The sequence below is a fragment of the Triturus cristatus genome, chromosome 8, assembly GCF_964204655.1.
Source record: "Triturus cristatus chromosome 8, aTriCri1.1, whole genome shotgun sequence".
In the NCBI taxonomy this organism is placed as follows: Eukaryota; Metazoa; Chordata; class Amphibia; order Caudata; family Salamandridae; genus Triturus; species Triturus cristatus.
The window spans coordinates 296,837,580-296,855,274 of NC_140591.1; the positions used below are offsets into that span (position 1 = coordinate 296,837,580).

Here is a 17,695-nt window from a genome sequence, read left to right on the forward strand (position 1 = left end):
AGCGTGTATGTCACAAAGCCAACTCAGCCTTTGAACCTTAATAGGTGTATACATTGGAGTACCAATAAACCAGCCAATGATAAAACTTGTTTAAAACACTTAAAGGCAGAAACCGTGCAATTCAAATAAACAATAAATACTGAATGATGTCAATGTGAGGACCGAATGAGTCGGATGTCCAGAGCGGTGTATATTTTAGGTGCACATATTGCACTTCACACCCGCCACACTAAATAGCACAACCGCAATCCCCTCACATTAAATACCAGGCACAAACCAAACCTCACTGAAAATCAAACCTTGTTGCAGAAAGACCTCTTCCATAGCAGTTCAATTTCTCACCCTCGTTTCCCCTGGTAATATGTCTGTATCTCTCATCCTGGGAATGAACCAGATATTTGGTGGAAGAAAGCAGACTGAGTTAAATGACATACAACTTTTTCCACTTCCCAGTTAGTAACCCAGCCCATAACATTACATAAGGAAGACCACACTGTGAAAAGAAGGATAAATTATCACCTTTCAGGGAGCCATGGCTGTTCATAATAAATGCTGCATATTTTAAAGTAGTCTACAAGCATGTTATACACTACTCTAGAGAAGAAAACATGTAACGCGCTACGTGAAAAATATTCTAAATAAATCTTCAGTTTGTGTGCATGTAGACAAGATACTGCATAAGAAAAACACCTTTAATCAGTTTTTTCACTCAAATGAAGATATTAGAAAGCAGTCAGTGCAAGAAAGCACCAACCCGTTTGAAACTATTTGGGCGAGATAGCATAAAATGTATACTTTGATGTAATAATGTTTGACACGTACCCAATACAAAATAATAAAGTATATTTAGGTGCAACCTTATTATTAGAATGTCTGTGAGAAAAAAGTTTATTAAAATCAAATCTCATTTATATTATCGAATCGCTCAAATATTGAAATCTAATTGAGACTGTCTACTTTACTCATGCACGGAAATTCAACACGACAACACACACACACACACACACACTTTCCTAAAGCTATAGGTCTACTTCAAAAAAGTAGAATGTCTCATTTATTCACAGATTTTATGAATTCCTCTTAATAAAATTTTTTTGATGTATTCCGGATTTTCTTATACATTCAATGCATGAAACTAGTATGTTATAGCAAAATTGATATTTTATTAACCATTGAGAAGTTAACATTTGCATTCACAGTTAATGCTCCAAAACCATTTAAATAAAACTGAAGATTACCCTATGTTTTTAATGCTGCAGTATGACAGCAAATAAACTACATAAAAAGAAAATATTTCATAGTGTCGCAAAACAAACAGACTTATAAAAGAGAAAATGTATCACAAATTGAAAGCAATATTTAACTTGAAATAGGGTAATCTATCTCCAATCAATAAGATGTTTCCTCCCCATTCCCCCCACCCCCCACCTCAATAAAGCCTACTCCTAGCTATGAGAGCATTTCAGTATGAACAGAAATTTTCAATTCAAATAGTATTTGCGTATACTGAGGACTTCATATGGACTTAACTGTGGCCCTTCGTTACATAATTGTCAGAATGCTCATATGTTTAAATCCTCATTACCATAACGTTTTCAAAATATGAGACCCAAAACCGAACTTTCACCACCACCCCCCCAAGCAAAAAGATAAAATTGTTAAGTATAATTATGATTACATTAAAAAAATCCAAGCTTGAATTTTTATTGAGATAAAATAAAGTTCACCTATTTTACAGCATGGTCACATATTCAAGTCACAAAAACAAACAACTTTTACGATGATGCATGTAATTCGCATTCTATACTACCAAGGTAAGACTTGCACTAACAAAATGCATAAAAAATTTGCAGTTTCACAAAAAAAGCATCTCTAATACAAGATAAACGAAACAAGGGGGCGGCTAACATTTAAAATGTCAAAGGCAAAGGACTTGTGCCTTAGGACTAATTCTGACAAATTGTATGGAATGAAACATTTTAATATCTGCGACGTTTAGCTCCATCATAGTCGCTCTCTTGATTTCCTCTATCAAAACTACTAGGCATTGTACTCCCACCACTATTTGGTGGCTGAGGAGCTTCAGATCCTGCTCTGCTACCCATGGGGGAGTCCATCTGTGATGGGGCTCCCTGAGGGAATGTATCATTATGCTATGTGCATTAAAGGAACAAGTCCATTTTGAAAATAGAGAACATTGGCAAAATCCCAATTGGTGAAGTCGACGTTCAGAGGCAAGCAAGTCCATCAGAATCAGGTTCACACATAGAAGGAAGAAAGGAGTAATTTAATTAGTTAACACATAAAAAGGAGATACTGAGAATAAAAAAAAAAAATAGATGGCGCAATTTGTAAAATTATAGTTATGTTAAGTACTACAGTTTGAACAATGCAAATTTAATGAGTAACTTAATTTACAAATCTAAAACTCAGTTTCTATTTTCAAAGTTAAGATTCAGAGAATATTCTGAATAGAAAGTCAGATGAAAAAAAGAAACTTTAGCTTGCACACGAACTGAAAAAGATAAATAAAAAAAAATCTTTCAAAATCCTGACTTCATCTTACAGCTGTATGCGTTACACATTTACATTAACACGTTTGCCAAAACAAAGCTAGTAGAGCTAGTTGAAACGTGTTAACAGAATAATGGGGGAGCAGTCTGAATTCTAAATAGGATATTATGGGCACATTCGTTGACAAACCCTTCTCCCCTCAAAAAAAGAAAAGAAAAAAAAAAAAGAATACTATGTTTATCAACAAGTGCTTTGTTACAGAAATCATGGAGATTGACAAATCATCCATTTGAAGTTGCAAAAATAGTTTGTTTCTTTTGCTGATTGGGGAGCTAGTGGGTTGAAATGTACTGTAGGTTTACTTTTTGTTTAAGTAAATTAATGCAACAAATCTATTTTTCATAAAAGCCCAATACATATGACAGGCAACCTGTACAGCATAATGCCTATGAAATTATAGAGGAGCCTTCTTATTAAACCTGTGCTCAAACACAACTTAATGCTTTACTATTAAGCAAGCAGGTAATGACATGAAGAGTATGTGAAACTACTGAATTAAATTATATATGGACTTAAAGTAGAATGTCAAAATGCACCGGAGAAAACCAGTTATCAGTATTAAACAATTTGACCTTTCACTAAAGTGGTTTCATTTCAGATGGGGATGGTGGAGTGAGAATAAATCGGCGCCTTGATTTTTTAGCATTAAAATTATGAGTTTTAAGTTGGTTTGGAGGTGGAAGGAAAGGTCAGTGTGTATACTTCGGTTTCCCCCATTTACTTTGAGCAATACATGTTAGTTTTGATAAAGGAAAGGATTTACTTATTTCTAATATTCTGTAAGAGTACTTCAGAATGTGAGGTCTAGAACGATTCAGGATATGATATTTAGGATTTGAAAAGAGTAAGTTATTGGAAAAGTATTTGTAACGAGAATGACTGACCAATCTGAATACAATAAGCATTTGAAAAGGGCGTTCAAAACTTTCAGTTTACTGACTCCGTTTTACTTCATTAGTTTCAAATGAGGTCACTTTAAATACCTTCAAAATAAACATCACGTGTGCATCCATTCTTTTTCCTGCACATTTCTACAGAATTGCTTTCTACTCATGCAACTCAAAAATGTTAACTGTAACCATGAATCAGCATAATGCATTTTAGCTATCCCACTAAAACGTCCCTGACATGATAAAGAGCTTGAGAAAAGTAATTCTCTGATACTTGCACAACGTGAAGTAAGGATCACAGAAAGCATTTACGATTTTAACTATCAGTGAGCATGGGTTTGTGTGCTAAGAACATATCCTTACTTTTCACAGAAGGATATAGCATGTTTGTTCCACTGATACCAAGCAAACACTGCACTAAAGGTACAGTTTTAAGTATAGTGGGGCACAATGTCCTTTAGTGGTTTAAAATAAAATTGTCTGATTACTTACCAGTATCTTCATAACACAAAGTGCAAGTCTTCTCCCATCATCAGCTTCACTCTATAATATCAAACCCTCAAGCTGGTGACAAACTCCCTTACTCAAACTAATCAAAATGTCACAACGTGTAACCGTTTGTTTGTGCCTAGCATATAATGCTGTATATTCACTTGCTTTGCACACCTATACCATCTAGAGTTGGGTGCCTGCCGACGTTAGCAAGTTGTTTTTTTTTCTTTGAAAAGGTTGAGACCCACAAGATAATTTGTCACTACTCTTAGTCCACAGTATGCCATGACGAAATCCATCTCATATTGTGTGTCTACCCCTCCACCCCCAAAATCCGGGAGGTAAAGTTAGTCAACCCAAAGGTTTACATGCCTCATGCAGGACTCATCCGGAAGTTCGAGGTAAGCAAACTCCAAAGCCCTCTATAGGGGTCTGAGTGCCTCAATTGGCCTTGGATGAATCAGTAGATCTGGCCTGAGCAAAATCTTTAAAGGATGAATAGATTTTTAACTGAAGACCAGGGGTGTCGCACACAAGTTGGTGCCACCAGAACTTAGGCCATAGATACTTAACATTTCCTCACTACGTACAGGCAAGAGAGGAGGAAACACGTAAAACTCCTTGACCAGCTCATCCATAGTGCACTGCGCCCCAAGAGTGTGGGTATTTGGAGGTGCCGTTTTGTGCCTTGACAGATTTAGTGAATGTGTGCTCCAATGGAAAAAGTATGTTTGAAGAACCCGGGGGATTCATCCCTCATTCACATTGGAAGGACCTGCACAGGAATAGCAGATCAATTAATAATCACTTTACATAATTCTCTTCACGAGTATATGAATGGTTCAGGCAAGGATCCAGTGCCTAGTAGGTCTGTAGAGTCTTATTTTAACCTCAGTAGATTCTCTGTAAGGTGATGATTGTGTCTACGAATTATCCAGCGCCCATGTTTCGGACTAGAGCGGACAGCTGTGTGTAGTTCAATGCAGTTAGTTTTTATGAGAGCTGTCTCGTCTTCAAATGAACCTGTACTGTGAATGACTGCTTGATTTCCCTGAGCTCGAGTTACTGGATATGGCAAATGGGATGTTGGGACTTCCAGGTACCATGAAGAATCATCTTGTAATGTGCTCCCTACCCCCATGAGTGAGGTGTCCGTGGTAAAGGACACCTGCAATAGCGGGTCGAAAAAGGGCACGACCAGCAAGAAGTTATTGTCTCTTCACAATAGGAAAGTGCTCTGGGACTTCGGCTGTACCAACAATCGATCTTACTATTGACACTCTGCTTGTGACTGACTGCAAGAGTGCTTAGCGAGGCAGTAATGTATGTGCAGCCTGGAGTGCAGCATGACACCCTCCCAAACAGTTGCATTACCTTCCATAAAGTATTGTCTGAAAAAGATCCAGCAGCCTTTGGAATACCATCACCCTTCTCTTGGTTTAGGTAGGCAATCGAATGATGACATTTAGAACACATCCTAGAAAGAGCTTGATTTGCTGAGACTCAAGATCGGACTTTGACACGGACAAGAACACCTAGCTTCTGTATCGGTGCTACTGTCATCCAATTGTGCCAGGCTGTCACTCTTTAGAGCAAAGGAAAGCATGAAATGTATTTCTGCACAGGGGGGCTTCTGTGACAGTTGGACAGCTGGTAAATAACCTTGGGGCGATCAGGACCTTAAGTGTAAAACTTAATTGATACTGGAATCCATTTACCACAAAGCGCCGGTAGCAATAATGTGCCAGATATAGGTTGATGTGTAAGTATGCGTCCTTGAGATTCAGGGTCAATGTGCAATCCTGTATGCAGATCACTGGAATTATATCCTGCAGAGTAGTCATGTGGAAGTGTTGCGACAATGCAGTGTTACAGTGGCCTGAGGTCTAGAATTGACTTTCTAGGGATCAGGTAGAAGAGGGTGTAGATACTCCCCTTCCTCCGTCTTCACCCCTCTCCCAACCTGCTGGTAAAGGGGCACCAGATTAAAGCCAACTTTGGCTAGGAGTGCTTGTGCTTACTTTTAACAGTGGTAGATTGCGAGGATTCTTATATGGTGAAAGGAAAGTATGCTTGGTGGCGTGGATCTCCAGACAATGCTCATGCAGTACCATCTGCCCACGGTTACTTTCTCTCAGTGCAAAAGGAAGAACCTCAATCTTCCACTGGAGAGGTTTTGTATCAGAGAATAGATAGCCAATGTACTATTTACAACAGAAAAGCCCCTGCTGGAGCCATCTACTTTTGCCATTACCAAGTAAGCCCCCTCTTCTGAAGAACTTGGGCCCTGCATGTAATGACAACTGCTGGTGCTGATACGCCTGTCTCTGGCTAGGAGCTGATAACTTCTGACCCCACTCTCTCATGCTGCTTATGGGAGACAGTACTGGGTGTTTGGGTCTGTAGCTAATAATCCCCCGGTCAGTCTCTGTGTGGTTTGAGTGTAGAGTTGGCAGAAGGGCTTAAGAGATGCCTCTGTCAAATGGGACATTGATGAGGTGCTGTTGAACCTCTTGCCTAAAGCCAGGTGTAGGAAGCTGGGTTTCTGTTGCAGTAACCCCCTCACACCTTTTGCCGGACTACTGATGCACTTTGACTTGATGTGCCCAGAGTCCCTACCAATCAGGTTCCCAGGGCCTGTGTTCTTTCCCAAAACTCTACCTTGTACCCCAAATTGGCACCTCTAGCCACGTCAGTCCCTTATTAAAGGGACTGCGTTTTTGGTGCAGGACAAAGTGAAGAGTCGACATGGCACACATCCCTGTGTGCCATGCCTACAACCTACTACCCTGGCATAGGTCAGCCACCCCTCTAGCTGGGTGCACTATACCAGTGGTGAGGAGATCGGTGCATGAGCCCTGTACCCCTACAGCGTCTAGACCAATCCTTAGCATTGTAAGTGGAGTAATGCCATTAAGAGCATAAGATGCTGGGAGTTTGTCATTATGAACTCAACAGCACCATAATGGCTTTACTGAAAACTGGGAAGTTTGGTATCAAACTTCTCAGCACATTAAACCCACACTGCCAGTGTGGGATTTAATGAAAAATGCACTCGGATGTCACTTCTTAGAGATGCCTCCTGAAAAGCAACCAGCCTCTGGTGGGTTCCCTGACTGGTACACATCAACCTGCCACCACGAGACACATCTCTGGTCCCCTGGGGTGGGAGCCTTCACTCCCTTAGCCCAGAAACAAAGCCTTTCCTGGGCGGAGGTGTTCACACACCCCCTCACGCCAGGAAGAACCATCTGGGGCAGGGGAGCTTCAAAGGCCATGCCGCATTTGTAATGTGACCCCCAGCCTCTCGTGCTATCAGGAGCAGGCCCCCTTCCGGTCTCCCCTCCTTTTCGGCAGGAGGACAGGCGGGAAAAAATAGCCAGCCCTGAAGGAGTGTCCACCTCTACCAACCCTACCCCTCAGGTAGGTGAAGCCCACTCTTCAGTGCTCGCCATCTTGCAGATGGCAGGCACTCTCCAATCAGGATGAGGGATTGTGCCCACTCCTCCACGTGGGGTGGGCCCACCAAGGATGTGGTCACCCTCAGGTCAGTAACCCATTGGCTACTGACCTCGAGGCCCTGAAAACGCCCCCAACATACAGTATTTAGGGGGAGCCCTGAACCAAGAAGACAGATTCCCGCAGCCTAAGAAGGACGAAAGACGACGCACAGGAGAAGAAAATGCAGATAAGAACTGACTAGGCCCCAGCCCTACCAGCCTGTCTGCAGTTTCCAGAGATACTGCACCAAAAGTTGCCTTGTCCTGCAGCCAGCGACCGCCAGAACTCTGGGAGGACTGACTGCCTTCAACAAAGACCAGATCTCCTGTGAACAGCAGGTCTGTCAAAAAGAAAAAAAAAAAAGAAAAAATACCTGATGCCTGGAACCACCACTGCACCTGAAGCCTACGGCCTGAATCCCCCCCCCCCCCAACCAGGAATCCAAACTCAAGACACCCCTGCATCCAGCCGCCCTGGAGAAGAGATCTTGAGGCGGACCTACATCCGAGCCCTCCAACTTACCTGTCCAGCTGTTGGTTCCACCCGGAAGTATTCCTGGACCGAGCCTGCAGCTAAAAACCAAAACCAGCAATCCCCATTTAAAAAAGGGTACCTGACACCAAAACAGCACCCTGCACCCAGCCGCCGCAGCGGGTGTACTTTGGGTGCTAACTCTGATCCCCTTTTGCCCTTAGCCTAACACCAGGAGCTTTGTTCCCACAACCCTGTGGCCTGCTCGTGAGCAGCCACCAACTGGAGGCCTCCTATCCCTTGTTGGATAACATTGGGCATCAGCACTCTGCACCTGGCCGCCCAAGTGCCGCTGTAGGTGTTGAGAATGCATCGTTGACCCTGGGGGAACCCTTGTTCTAACCCCAGAAACTCATACCCAAAGACAAAGTACTTACCTTATAACAAATAATTTAAATTCGCTCCATAGGAATACAGTGACTGTTTTTCCGGTGAAAATTGTTCCAAGCGTAGAGCTGATTTGTATGAAAACCTGAAAACCTACAACTGTACAAAAACAGATTTACTTACCTTTTCTCTAAGAAATGTCCCAGTGTGATTTCTATGCATATCACGCTGAGAAGAAAAAGTTACTTAAAAAGTAATCTGAAAAGCAATTTTAACATATTGACTTACCTGCATTTCAATCAACTGCATTTGAACCTGCATTCATTTGTAAAACACGGCATAAGATTTTGATAAGTATTTATTTCACTTACCTGTGCCAGGCTTGGCTTTGTTCTAGAAATAAAATAACTAAACAAAATTTTTATACAAAACAAATTGGTCTGCATTCAGTCTGAGTGTGTGACATCATTTGCTGATTGAGTGTGAACAACAAATGCTTAACACTACCCTCTGATACGGCTTTACTGCTTGCCCACACTACCACAAAATAGAAAGTAAGGTACGGTCTACTTTTACCTCTACCTACCTTTGGGGTTACACTGGACTCTGTGAACACTATACCTCATTTTGGTATAGTAAATACAGAGCCAGCTTCCAGAAAGGTTCTCCACTAAGAAATCATCAACCTCTACAATATCCAGTATTAAGCTTTGGTGCAACACAACTCTCTGTATTACTACATGGTAGGTAACAGTGTCATCTGATCTTGGTGGTAAACTTTCAAAGCACGTTCCTCACCTCCTTATGTGACAGGGTCATGTTAGACATCAAGGGGGCTGGAGTGTTGTAAGGGCTCCTTTGGAGTGAGGGGTTCATTTGGGATGAGAATTGTAGCATTTGAGGTGACTGTGCAAAAGGGTGAGGCAGAGGATTGTGTAGGAGGTCGAGGAGGAGGCGGAAGTGGGCTGGTAGCCTTATCCGACCCTATACCCAAGAAGGTTAGGCATATTGAATCTTCAAAGGCGAGCCTTCTCTTCCTGGGAAAAGAGAGTGAGTGAGTGTGTGTGTACGTGTGCGTGTGTGTTTAGTCCTGCAGGAGTGTCAAGTCAACATTTTCTCTGTGAATGGGTGGATGAAAATCTTCTGATGCCTGACACAGGGCATCTCAAAGCGCTATAAAGCTTGTGGGATCACATTCAACGCCAATCTCTGCATCAAGGCCTGTTTCAGGTCAAATATCGTGCTTCGAAACAGATTTCAACTCTGAACTAGGTGTTTCAGCAGCTAGAAGTTAAGGTGCGCTGTCTTTTGCTGGAGGCTATCCTGGAGCTCAGGAGCTCTTGGTGTAGAGACCGCTTGAAGCCTTTACCCAGACCCAACGGTTGGTGCCTTGCATGGCTAGCCTCAGGGCTTAATGTCAGACTACCTCAGACGCAGTGCTCCGCCTCAACATGAGGCGCCTAGGAGGTCAGTCTTCACAAGATAGGTCTTCAAGCGACTGTCAGGGAAGAGGTGCGCTTGGGGTAGTTGTCCTTGGGCATTTGCTATGGTGTAATGAAGCCGACCGTCCCTGCTCCTCCATATTTGAGAAGTTGGAGGACAGAACTTCTGGGTTTTGCTCCCACTGAGGAAGCAGGAAACCTGTGCCATTGATGTTTTCTAGTGTAAATTAGCCCAGTGTTTCAGGTGTTTGTGGTACGTCGAGTCGCTTATACACGTGCAGGAGGGTCTTTTTGCACCTGAACACAGCCAACTGAACAGACTGACTCCTTGAGTTTCAAGACACAAGCAGAGGGTGAACACAGGATGCTGGTTGGACCACAGTTATTTAGAAGAAACACTTGGGGAATAAATAGAAGGGATTATTCGCCGAACAATCTAATGATGGAAAGCTGCATCAACGCTGCTCAAACCAGCATCCAAACCACAGTTGCTGATTGCACTGGTACTCAGCACTTTCATCGCTGGAGCCAAACCCTCAATGACTGGCCTTGAACGTTACATTGAAGATAGCCTTGTAGATGGCACTGGAACGTCCAAACCAGATGATTAAAAAAGAAAACAATCCGAAGTAGAGTACTGGTGCAGTATGGATTAAGGAACGAGTCATGAGATATTTTATGTTTCTAAATTTCTTAGAAAAAACAACAACTTGCAAACATCTATTCCCAAAACTAAATTTCGTGAGTGGGCAAGTCATGTAAAACTACAGGAAAACATGCTATGAACATTGCTTACTTAAGATTGTCCTTTTAATTTGTTCCCTTGCACTTTTAGCTACAGGAGTCCACATCCTTGTTCCTTCATACTCAAGGTGCACCTCCCATTTTAATGAATGTGAAGTTTTGACTGTGTTTATGCAAGGTGTCTATATGATTAAGGTATACATGGGATCCAAACCGAGCAACAACATAGCCAAACTGCTACCAGCGAGAAGTTTGAAAAAGCTAGAGGACCTCATAGGAGTGAGCAGCACCCGACCTGAAATATACAATTCCCAGCAACATATTTCCCTATAACTCCTGCAGGCAAAATCTATTTGGACAGGGTGATAAAGTAGGCAGGGTGCAGAACGTCACTGATCAAAGTAGCAATAAATACACCCATTTGGAAAAAATGACTGAGGCAATCAGCAGGAACTATATGACCAGGCACTTATACCAGAGGTTACACAGCTGCAGGACTACCTATTTGCATCAGGGCTCCTTAGAACAGTCCAGAAAAAGGAGCTTTGATCAAGAGTGCGAAGATAGGAGCGTTTAACTGTGGTTACAAGGTACTATGGGTGACAAAGAACGAGTTACTTACCTTCAGTAAGGCTCTTTCTGGTGGATACTCTAACCGCAGATTTCTCAAGTTAAGAATATTCCCTAGGTGCCAAACTGGATCCGGGCGATTTCATACTAGTGCTGCTGCATGCAGCTAGGTGCACCATGCGACTCCATGTTGAAATAATGAGAGCTGCATAATTGTCACCCCTGAACATCAAGGCCAGTTTTTTGGACTCTGGAGGACAAAACAATTGGGGGTACCAGTGTGCAGATATTAGATTTAGGACTTTTTTTAAATGCCAAAATACAAAGAGAGGTCAGTGATGAATTTGCAGATTAGTGGGCTTAGACCAAAAAGTCCTCCTGGACTGACCAGGTGAAATTACCTCCCCGATAATCCTCATTGTCAATACAGTAGTGCTTCATGAACATGTGCACGAATGCTCACCTGGCAGCCTGACATGTCAAGGATAGGCACTACGCATGCCAATGCAGTGGCAGCAGCCTTGACACTGGTGGAAAGGGCCATTGGTCCTTCCGGAGGCTTATTTTTGGCTGTGGAGCAGATTTTAATGCAAAAAAATATGCACTTAGCAGTCTTTTTCTGCACTACCTTACAATTATTTGCCCTGAAAGAACGGCACAAATACCTTATCATCTACTCGATGGTCTTTGGTGCAATTGATGAAGACTCAAAGCTCCCTTTGGAGTCCAAATGATAAGAATCTTCATCTTTTGAGGGGTGAGAAGGGAAAAAGCACATTGGGAGGGTGATGGATTACACAATGTGAAAAGGAGTCCCAACTTGATGCAGCTGGGTTGCACTGAAAGAACCTAGCACTCACAACAAGCTTAATTGATCACAACAAGGACAGTCTTTAGTGTCAAAAGATGTAACTAGCAGCTCTAAGGGAGTACACTTGAGAAAAGTCAGGCCATAAGGACCCACTCCACCGTGGCATCACAAAAAGCATGGAGGGAACATGTTAAACCTTTAATGAACATCACGAAAGGAAGGTTGGTCTAGTTAACACAGAAAAGCAAAAAGTGCAGACAACCTTAACAGCGCCCACCAACAAGGCCTTGCTGGGCTAAAGACAAAAACTGAAATGGCTACTTATCTATAGGAGTAGTTTTGTAGCTGGAAGAATTTTCAGAATTAACATGCTGTGTCTACCTATGGACCGCCAGGGAACTGAACTCGCTATAGGTCCGGCCTCAGTGATGTTATGCAGTGTAAGCAAGAAATGATTCAGACTGAGAGGCAAAGCATATAAAGATTGCATGGTCTGAGCTGGGACTACCAGAGTTTTGGGATGCCCCATGGGCCATCCCAACTAATGCCGCCCCAATGGTTAAAGATTTTGGAAGTGGCCAAACATACAAAACGAACAGGATAGTTGTAGAAGAACTGACCAAATGTTTTTTGATGCACAAAGTTGTACCCAAGGAAGAATTTTTGGATTACAGTGAGAAAGTGTCTCTTTTTGCATGGTTAGCCCCCACTACTTGCCTGGTTTTGATGTGGTTTCAATTGTAGAGGACAGGGTCCCTGCCAACCAGGTCCCCTGTGCCAATCCTTCCCTAAAAAAAATTCACCAACCCCTATAAGTTCCTAGTAAATGGTACCCTGAGTACCAAGGGTCTGGGAGCAGAAGAGGGTCCTCTGGGACCCCCTCAGTGGGACCATGCAACTGCCCTTGCAGCTTGCATGCCCGTGTGTGTGAGAAAACAGTCAGCATGGCACCCATGCCACCCAGCAATGCCTGAAGTCACAGGTAAGTCTCCCCTCTAGCAGGCCTAACAGCCCAAAGACAGTGTGCACTATACCACAGGTGAGTGCATTTCGGCAGGAGCATATGCACGCCTATAATATTGTGGTCCATTCCTTAATATTGTATGTGCCAGGGAACCCATAGAGAGTACATGGGCTGGAAACTCGTCAACTCGAGTTCCACAACACCATGATGGCTTGACTGAACACAGGAGTGTTTGGTACCAAACTACTAATCCACACTGATGCAAGTGTTGACTTTATTGTACCATTTACCAAGAGCGCACCTCAGAGGTGTCCCCTGAAAACCTACCAACACTGGTGTGGTCTTTGAATGGCTGTAGGCAGGCAGCCACCGCCAGACATGTTTCTGGACCCCTGGGAAAAGGCTTCCTGCTCTCTGGGACCAGAACCAATGCACATCCTGGGCAGAGGTGTCACACCTTCTTTGCCCAGAATGGACCAGTGCTCAAAGAGGGACGCTTCAAATGTCTGCCGCCTTTGTAATGCAACCCCAGCCTTTGATGCTGGCAGCAGACGGCAACCAATAGTTTAGAACCCACTTTGGGGGAGAAAACAGTTGGGAAAACTTAGAATAGGAGGGGTGCCCACCTCTGCCAACTCCACCCCAAAGGTGGGGGGAGGCGAGATGAAGCACATCTTTCAGTCCCGCCATCTTGAAGATGGAGACTCCTCCAATCAGGGCTAGGTTGATGCCCCCTCCCACAAGAGGGTGGTATAATTAAAAGTTGTAGTCACTCCAGGTAAGGTGCCCATTGTCTACCCGCTACTCCTCTAAAATGACCCTAAATCTAGTATTTGGGTGGCTACGCCAGACCTAGAAACTTTATCTGCGACTACCTAAGGAGCAAGAAGACAATCCTGCAGAGAAGATTGAAGCCTGCAAGACCTGCGACAAGTCTTGCAGCCAGCAACCGCTAAAACCCTAGGAGGACTGCTGCCTTCGATAAAGACTCCAATCTCCAGTGGACCTGTCCAAGAAGAAACAAGCTCCAAGGACCCCGGATGCAGGCGGATCCATGTCTCCTGCCCACAACGCCCACAGCCCGACAGAGTGGCTCACCTGTGCAGTGAAGTGTCCCCAGCGATCCTGACCACGTGTCCAGCATTGGCAGACCTCTGAATCTCCACGGCAGCGCATGTAGTGTGAATTCAGAGACTCCCCCGACCGCAACCGGCTCCGATAAGAAGACTCAGACAGCAAAAGGCACCCCTGCACCCGAAGCCCCTGGGCCTTGGTGAGCTGAACAGACTGTGCCCCCTCTACAGCTCTACTTACCTCTGTCATTGGTCTTCATCCTGCAACCTACGGAGCCACGCCTGCAGCCTCTTTGCCAAAAGAACCACCCCCATTGAAACGCATTGGGCGCCTGACCTCGAAATTGCACCCTGCACGCAGCCGCCCTGTTCCTCTGGTGGTGTATGTTTGGTGCTGCTTTGTGGCCCCCCCGTGCTTAACCTAACCCCCAAATCTTGGCCCCTGCAATCGATCCACTTACCTCCAAGAGGTGTGGCTCCAGGCACCCCTAGACTCCTTTGAAAAGCATTGTGCCCCTTGTGGTGCAGTTTTGGCACTCACTTGACCCTTGCACTGTACGATGTCGATATAGTCACACAACGCCCTCTGCTTGCACCCAGACGTGCTGTGGGGAAACGTTTTCGGATCCAGTTTCACACCGGAGGAGGATTCTAAAGTAAGGAATCTGCAGCTAGATCGCTCTATCAGATCACGATCTTTATCTCAAGTACGTTTATGTGTTGCATCGCTTCCTGCGCTTTCCAGAACCCCATCCTCCCCTATGTTGAGGTTTCCCGTATGAGCTCCCCATCACAAGTGTGAGGTGTCCATGGTGATGGCCACTGTTGGTATGAAGGATCATCCTATTGGTAGGTTTGTCCTGTTCTACCACATCATCTCCTCCTGTACTCTGTGCTACAACCACTAAATATTTCCAGCTCCCCATTGCTTGTGACCATTGGCTTTGAATACATTTCTGAATCAGTCTCATGTGTATGTTTGTATGGGGTGTTAACAGTATGCCGTAAGCCATCATACCTAGTAACTTCCCCACAGTCCTCACTGTCAGACTGACCCTTCTGGTAACAGCAAACTTCTCGTGTTAATGCCAGGACTCTTCGGATAAGAATGCTTTTGCTTGTACTGTGTTTATTTTGGCTCAGAAGAGCTTCTCTTGTTCTGGCGCGGGTGAAGATTTTGCGAAGTTTATGGTGAACGCCAGCCTTTGGACTATCATCACTATTCTTATGCGGTCTCTGCACTTGTGCGCAAAAATGCCCTTTACCAGCCAGTTGTTTAAGTAGGGGTATATATGTATCCCCTTCCTTCTCAGATGAGCAGCAACAACTGCTAAGTACTTTGTGAACACTCCGGGAGCTGATTTTATTCCGAACTGCAGCACCCTGAATTGATAGTGTGCCTGGTCTATTAAGAAAAAAAAAAAACTTCCTGTGTCTGCGATTCATTGGACTGTGCAGATAGGCATCCTTTAGGTCAATGACTGCCATGTATCCCCCTGCTGGAGCCGAGGGATAGCTTCTTGTAGCGCTGTCATTTTTTTTACCTTGGTGTTTACATAAACTTGTTCAGAAAGCAGAGGTCTTGTATGGGCCGTAGCGATTTGTCTGCCTTTGGTACCAGGAAGTATGGTGAGTTGATTCCCTGTTTGAGCTCTTTTCGGGATACTTTCCGTGATGCTATTTTTTGTAGCAATTTTTGTACTTCCCTACGAAGATCGGTTTTCTCTTTTTTGATATGATCTGTATTCTTACACCTGACTTGGTGGGTGAATTACCAGTTTTATGCAATAGCCGTGTTGGATGATGTTGATTATCCATCTGTCTGATGTGACACCCCCCCCCCCCCCCCTTACTCCTGGAGGAAGGGTTTTAATCTCGGTCGTCCCTCCCTACCGCCAGACATGCATTGGAGGGACTACTGATTCAGAGAGTTACTGGTTTGCTGCTGCCGCCTCTTGTAGCAGCTGCTCTTCTCACTTAACCGCAAAAAACCTGCCTTTGTGGCATCTAGAACTGCCATTATGTTGGTTCTTGTGCCTGGGCTGTGTGTTGGAAGGCTTGCGACGGTTTGAAATTTTCCTCCTCCCATTGGTGGTCTAGTGGAGATGGCGTCCCTGCTTTGCTGTCCGCTTAACTGCAGGGTCCAGTCAAGTATGCTGTGTTGGCCTTTTTGAGTTGTAGTGCGTCATCTACTGCACTTTAGAACAGGTGTTCGTTGAAAGGAGTGGTGATAATGTTGGCCTGGACCTCATTTTTTAACCCCGTAATTCTTAGCCAGGCATGCCGTCTTAATGTTGTTCCTGCCAATTTGTTGTCTTGCCACTGTGTCTTCAATGTTGAGTGCTAATTTTAAGCATATGCTAGCTTTGCTCTTTGCCCCTCTGCAAGGACGTTTGCTCTCTTCTTGTACAGTTTTAGTAGGTCCCTCATTCACTCTGCCATCTTCTCCCAGTGTTGATGGGCAAATCCGTTCGGCAGGGTGTTTGAGTTTGTGATGCACCACTATGTCGCAGCTCCCCTCTCAAATGTTCTCCTCACCATTTTCATGTTTTTATTTCCTTCTCCGGGGGTGGTCTATAGGTGGTTGGTAAATTGCCTATTTTTCTGGCAGTGGCTAAAAAAGACAGTCTGCCACTGTATTACAACAAATGTATGCAGGATCTTTGGAAGAATGTTAGCACTTCTCGAACTGTGGAGTCACTGACCTTCAGGTTGCTGGTTCCTTAAATGCCTCGATTCCCTGGTCCATGATGGTTGGGTGCATTGGCAGGCATGGATTCTTGCTTTGTGAGGGTAGAAGTGTTTCTTGCACAAAGCATGTCTGACTTTTCTTCCACATAGACTCCATACTGCCGACGCCCTTTTCACAATTTGGTTGGTCGTGATGTCGTCGTGAGGCGATGGCGTGCAGTGCTCATTCCCTCCTTGGGTAAATCTGCCTCAAGGTCTTGCAATTTTGCCTAGATTCCTTCAGACCACTCGACGTCTTGGAACAGGTCCTGTGACCTCAGGCCCTCCTCTTCATGGAAGAGTTCTTTTTTCTCCTCTTCTTGCGGCTCAGGGGTCATTGGTGGATCCAATTCCCCAAACTTTTTCTCCTGTGTGCGTTGCATTGAGGATTGACAGTATTCTGAATCCCTGGAGTGAGGTTTCAAACACCTTGCTCTGGAGGATTGCAGACATTTCAGCCTTGAGCCGTCTTTTATTTCCCAGAGGGAGCATTGTTTCATGAATAAAGTGGTCACCAATCTTTTCTCCGGTTTCTAGGATTCAGCTGCCATCGACAGGACTACCGTCTTCTTGTCCATCAATCAGCTTTCAACATCAGTATATTTTCGGAGGCTCAACCTTTCTGTGGGACCCAACGGGCTATTTTTGCCACTGCTTGCCTCCGGTCAGTGATATCTGCAGGTCTGAGGCAATCTTTTGTGGTCTATTAGTTACCTGAGAGTGTTTCTCCTATCTTCCTGCGTTTCCACTCGATCCTTTTCTTGGGAGTATGAGCCCTCTCCTTTGGCGGTGTTTTCTTCCTTGCTTGATAGTCTGAGGTCTCTCAACAATGCTGTCTCCTTCTGCACCTGCATGGCATACTGAGTCTGCCTTGGTCTTTCTCGAGCCCACAGCGTTTTCATTTTGAAATCTCACCAGGACTCGCAGGTATCAGTCTTGTGGTACCTCAGCAGGCAGAGGTGGAACACATGATGGTTTTCCCTTTAAGCAAACTAGTTGTGGCACTCCAGACAAACTGGAAGGCGTGTTCTCCATCTCACCTTGAG

At 44.4% G+C, this 17,695-nt stretch overlaps 1 protein-coding gene across 1 annotated transcript in view; it reads right to left on the bottom strand.

Moving 5' to 3' along the window:
- Positions 1-1,141: 1,141 nt before the first annotated feature.
- The window catches only part of PSPC1 (paraspeckle component 1), a 315,433-nt gene continuing 298,879 nt past the window's right edge, over positions 1,142-17,695 (bottom strand). The window contains exon 9 of the mRNA XM_085621553.1: positions 1,142-2,153. Coding sequence (XP_085477679.1) covers positions 1,980-2,153 — 174 coding nt within the window. The 3' untranslated portion in view covers positions 1,142-1,979. The remainder of the gene's footprint in view (positions 2,154-17,695) is intronic.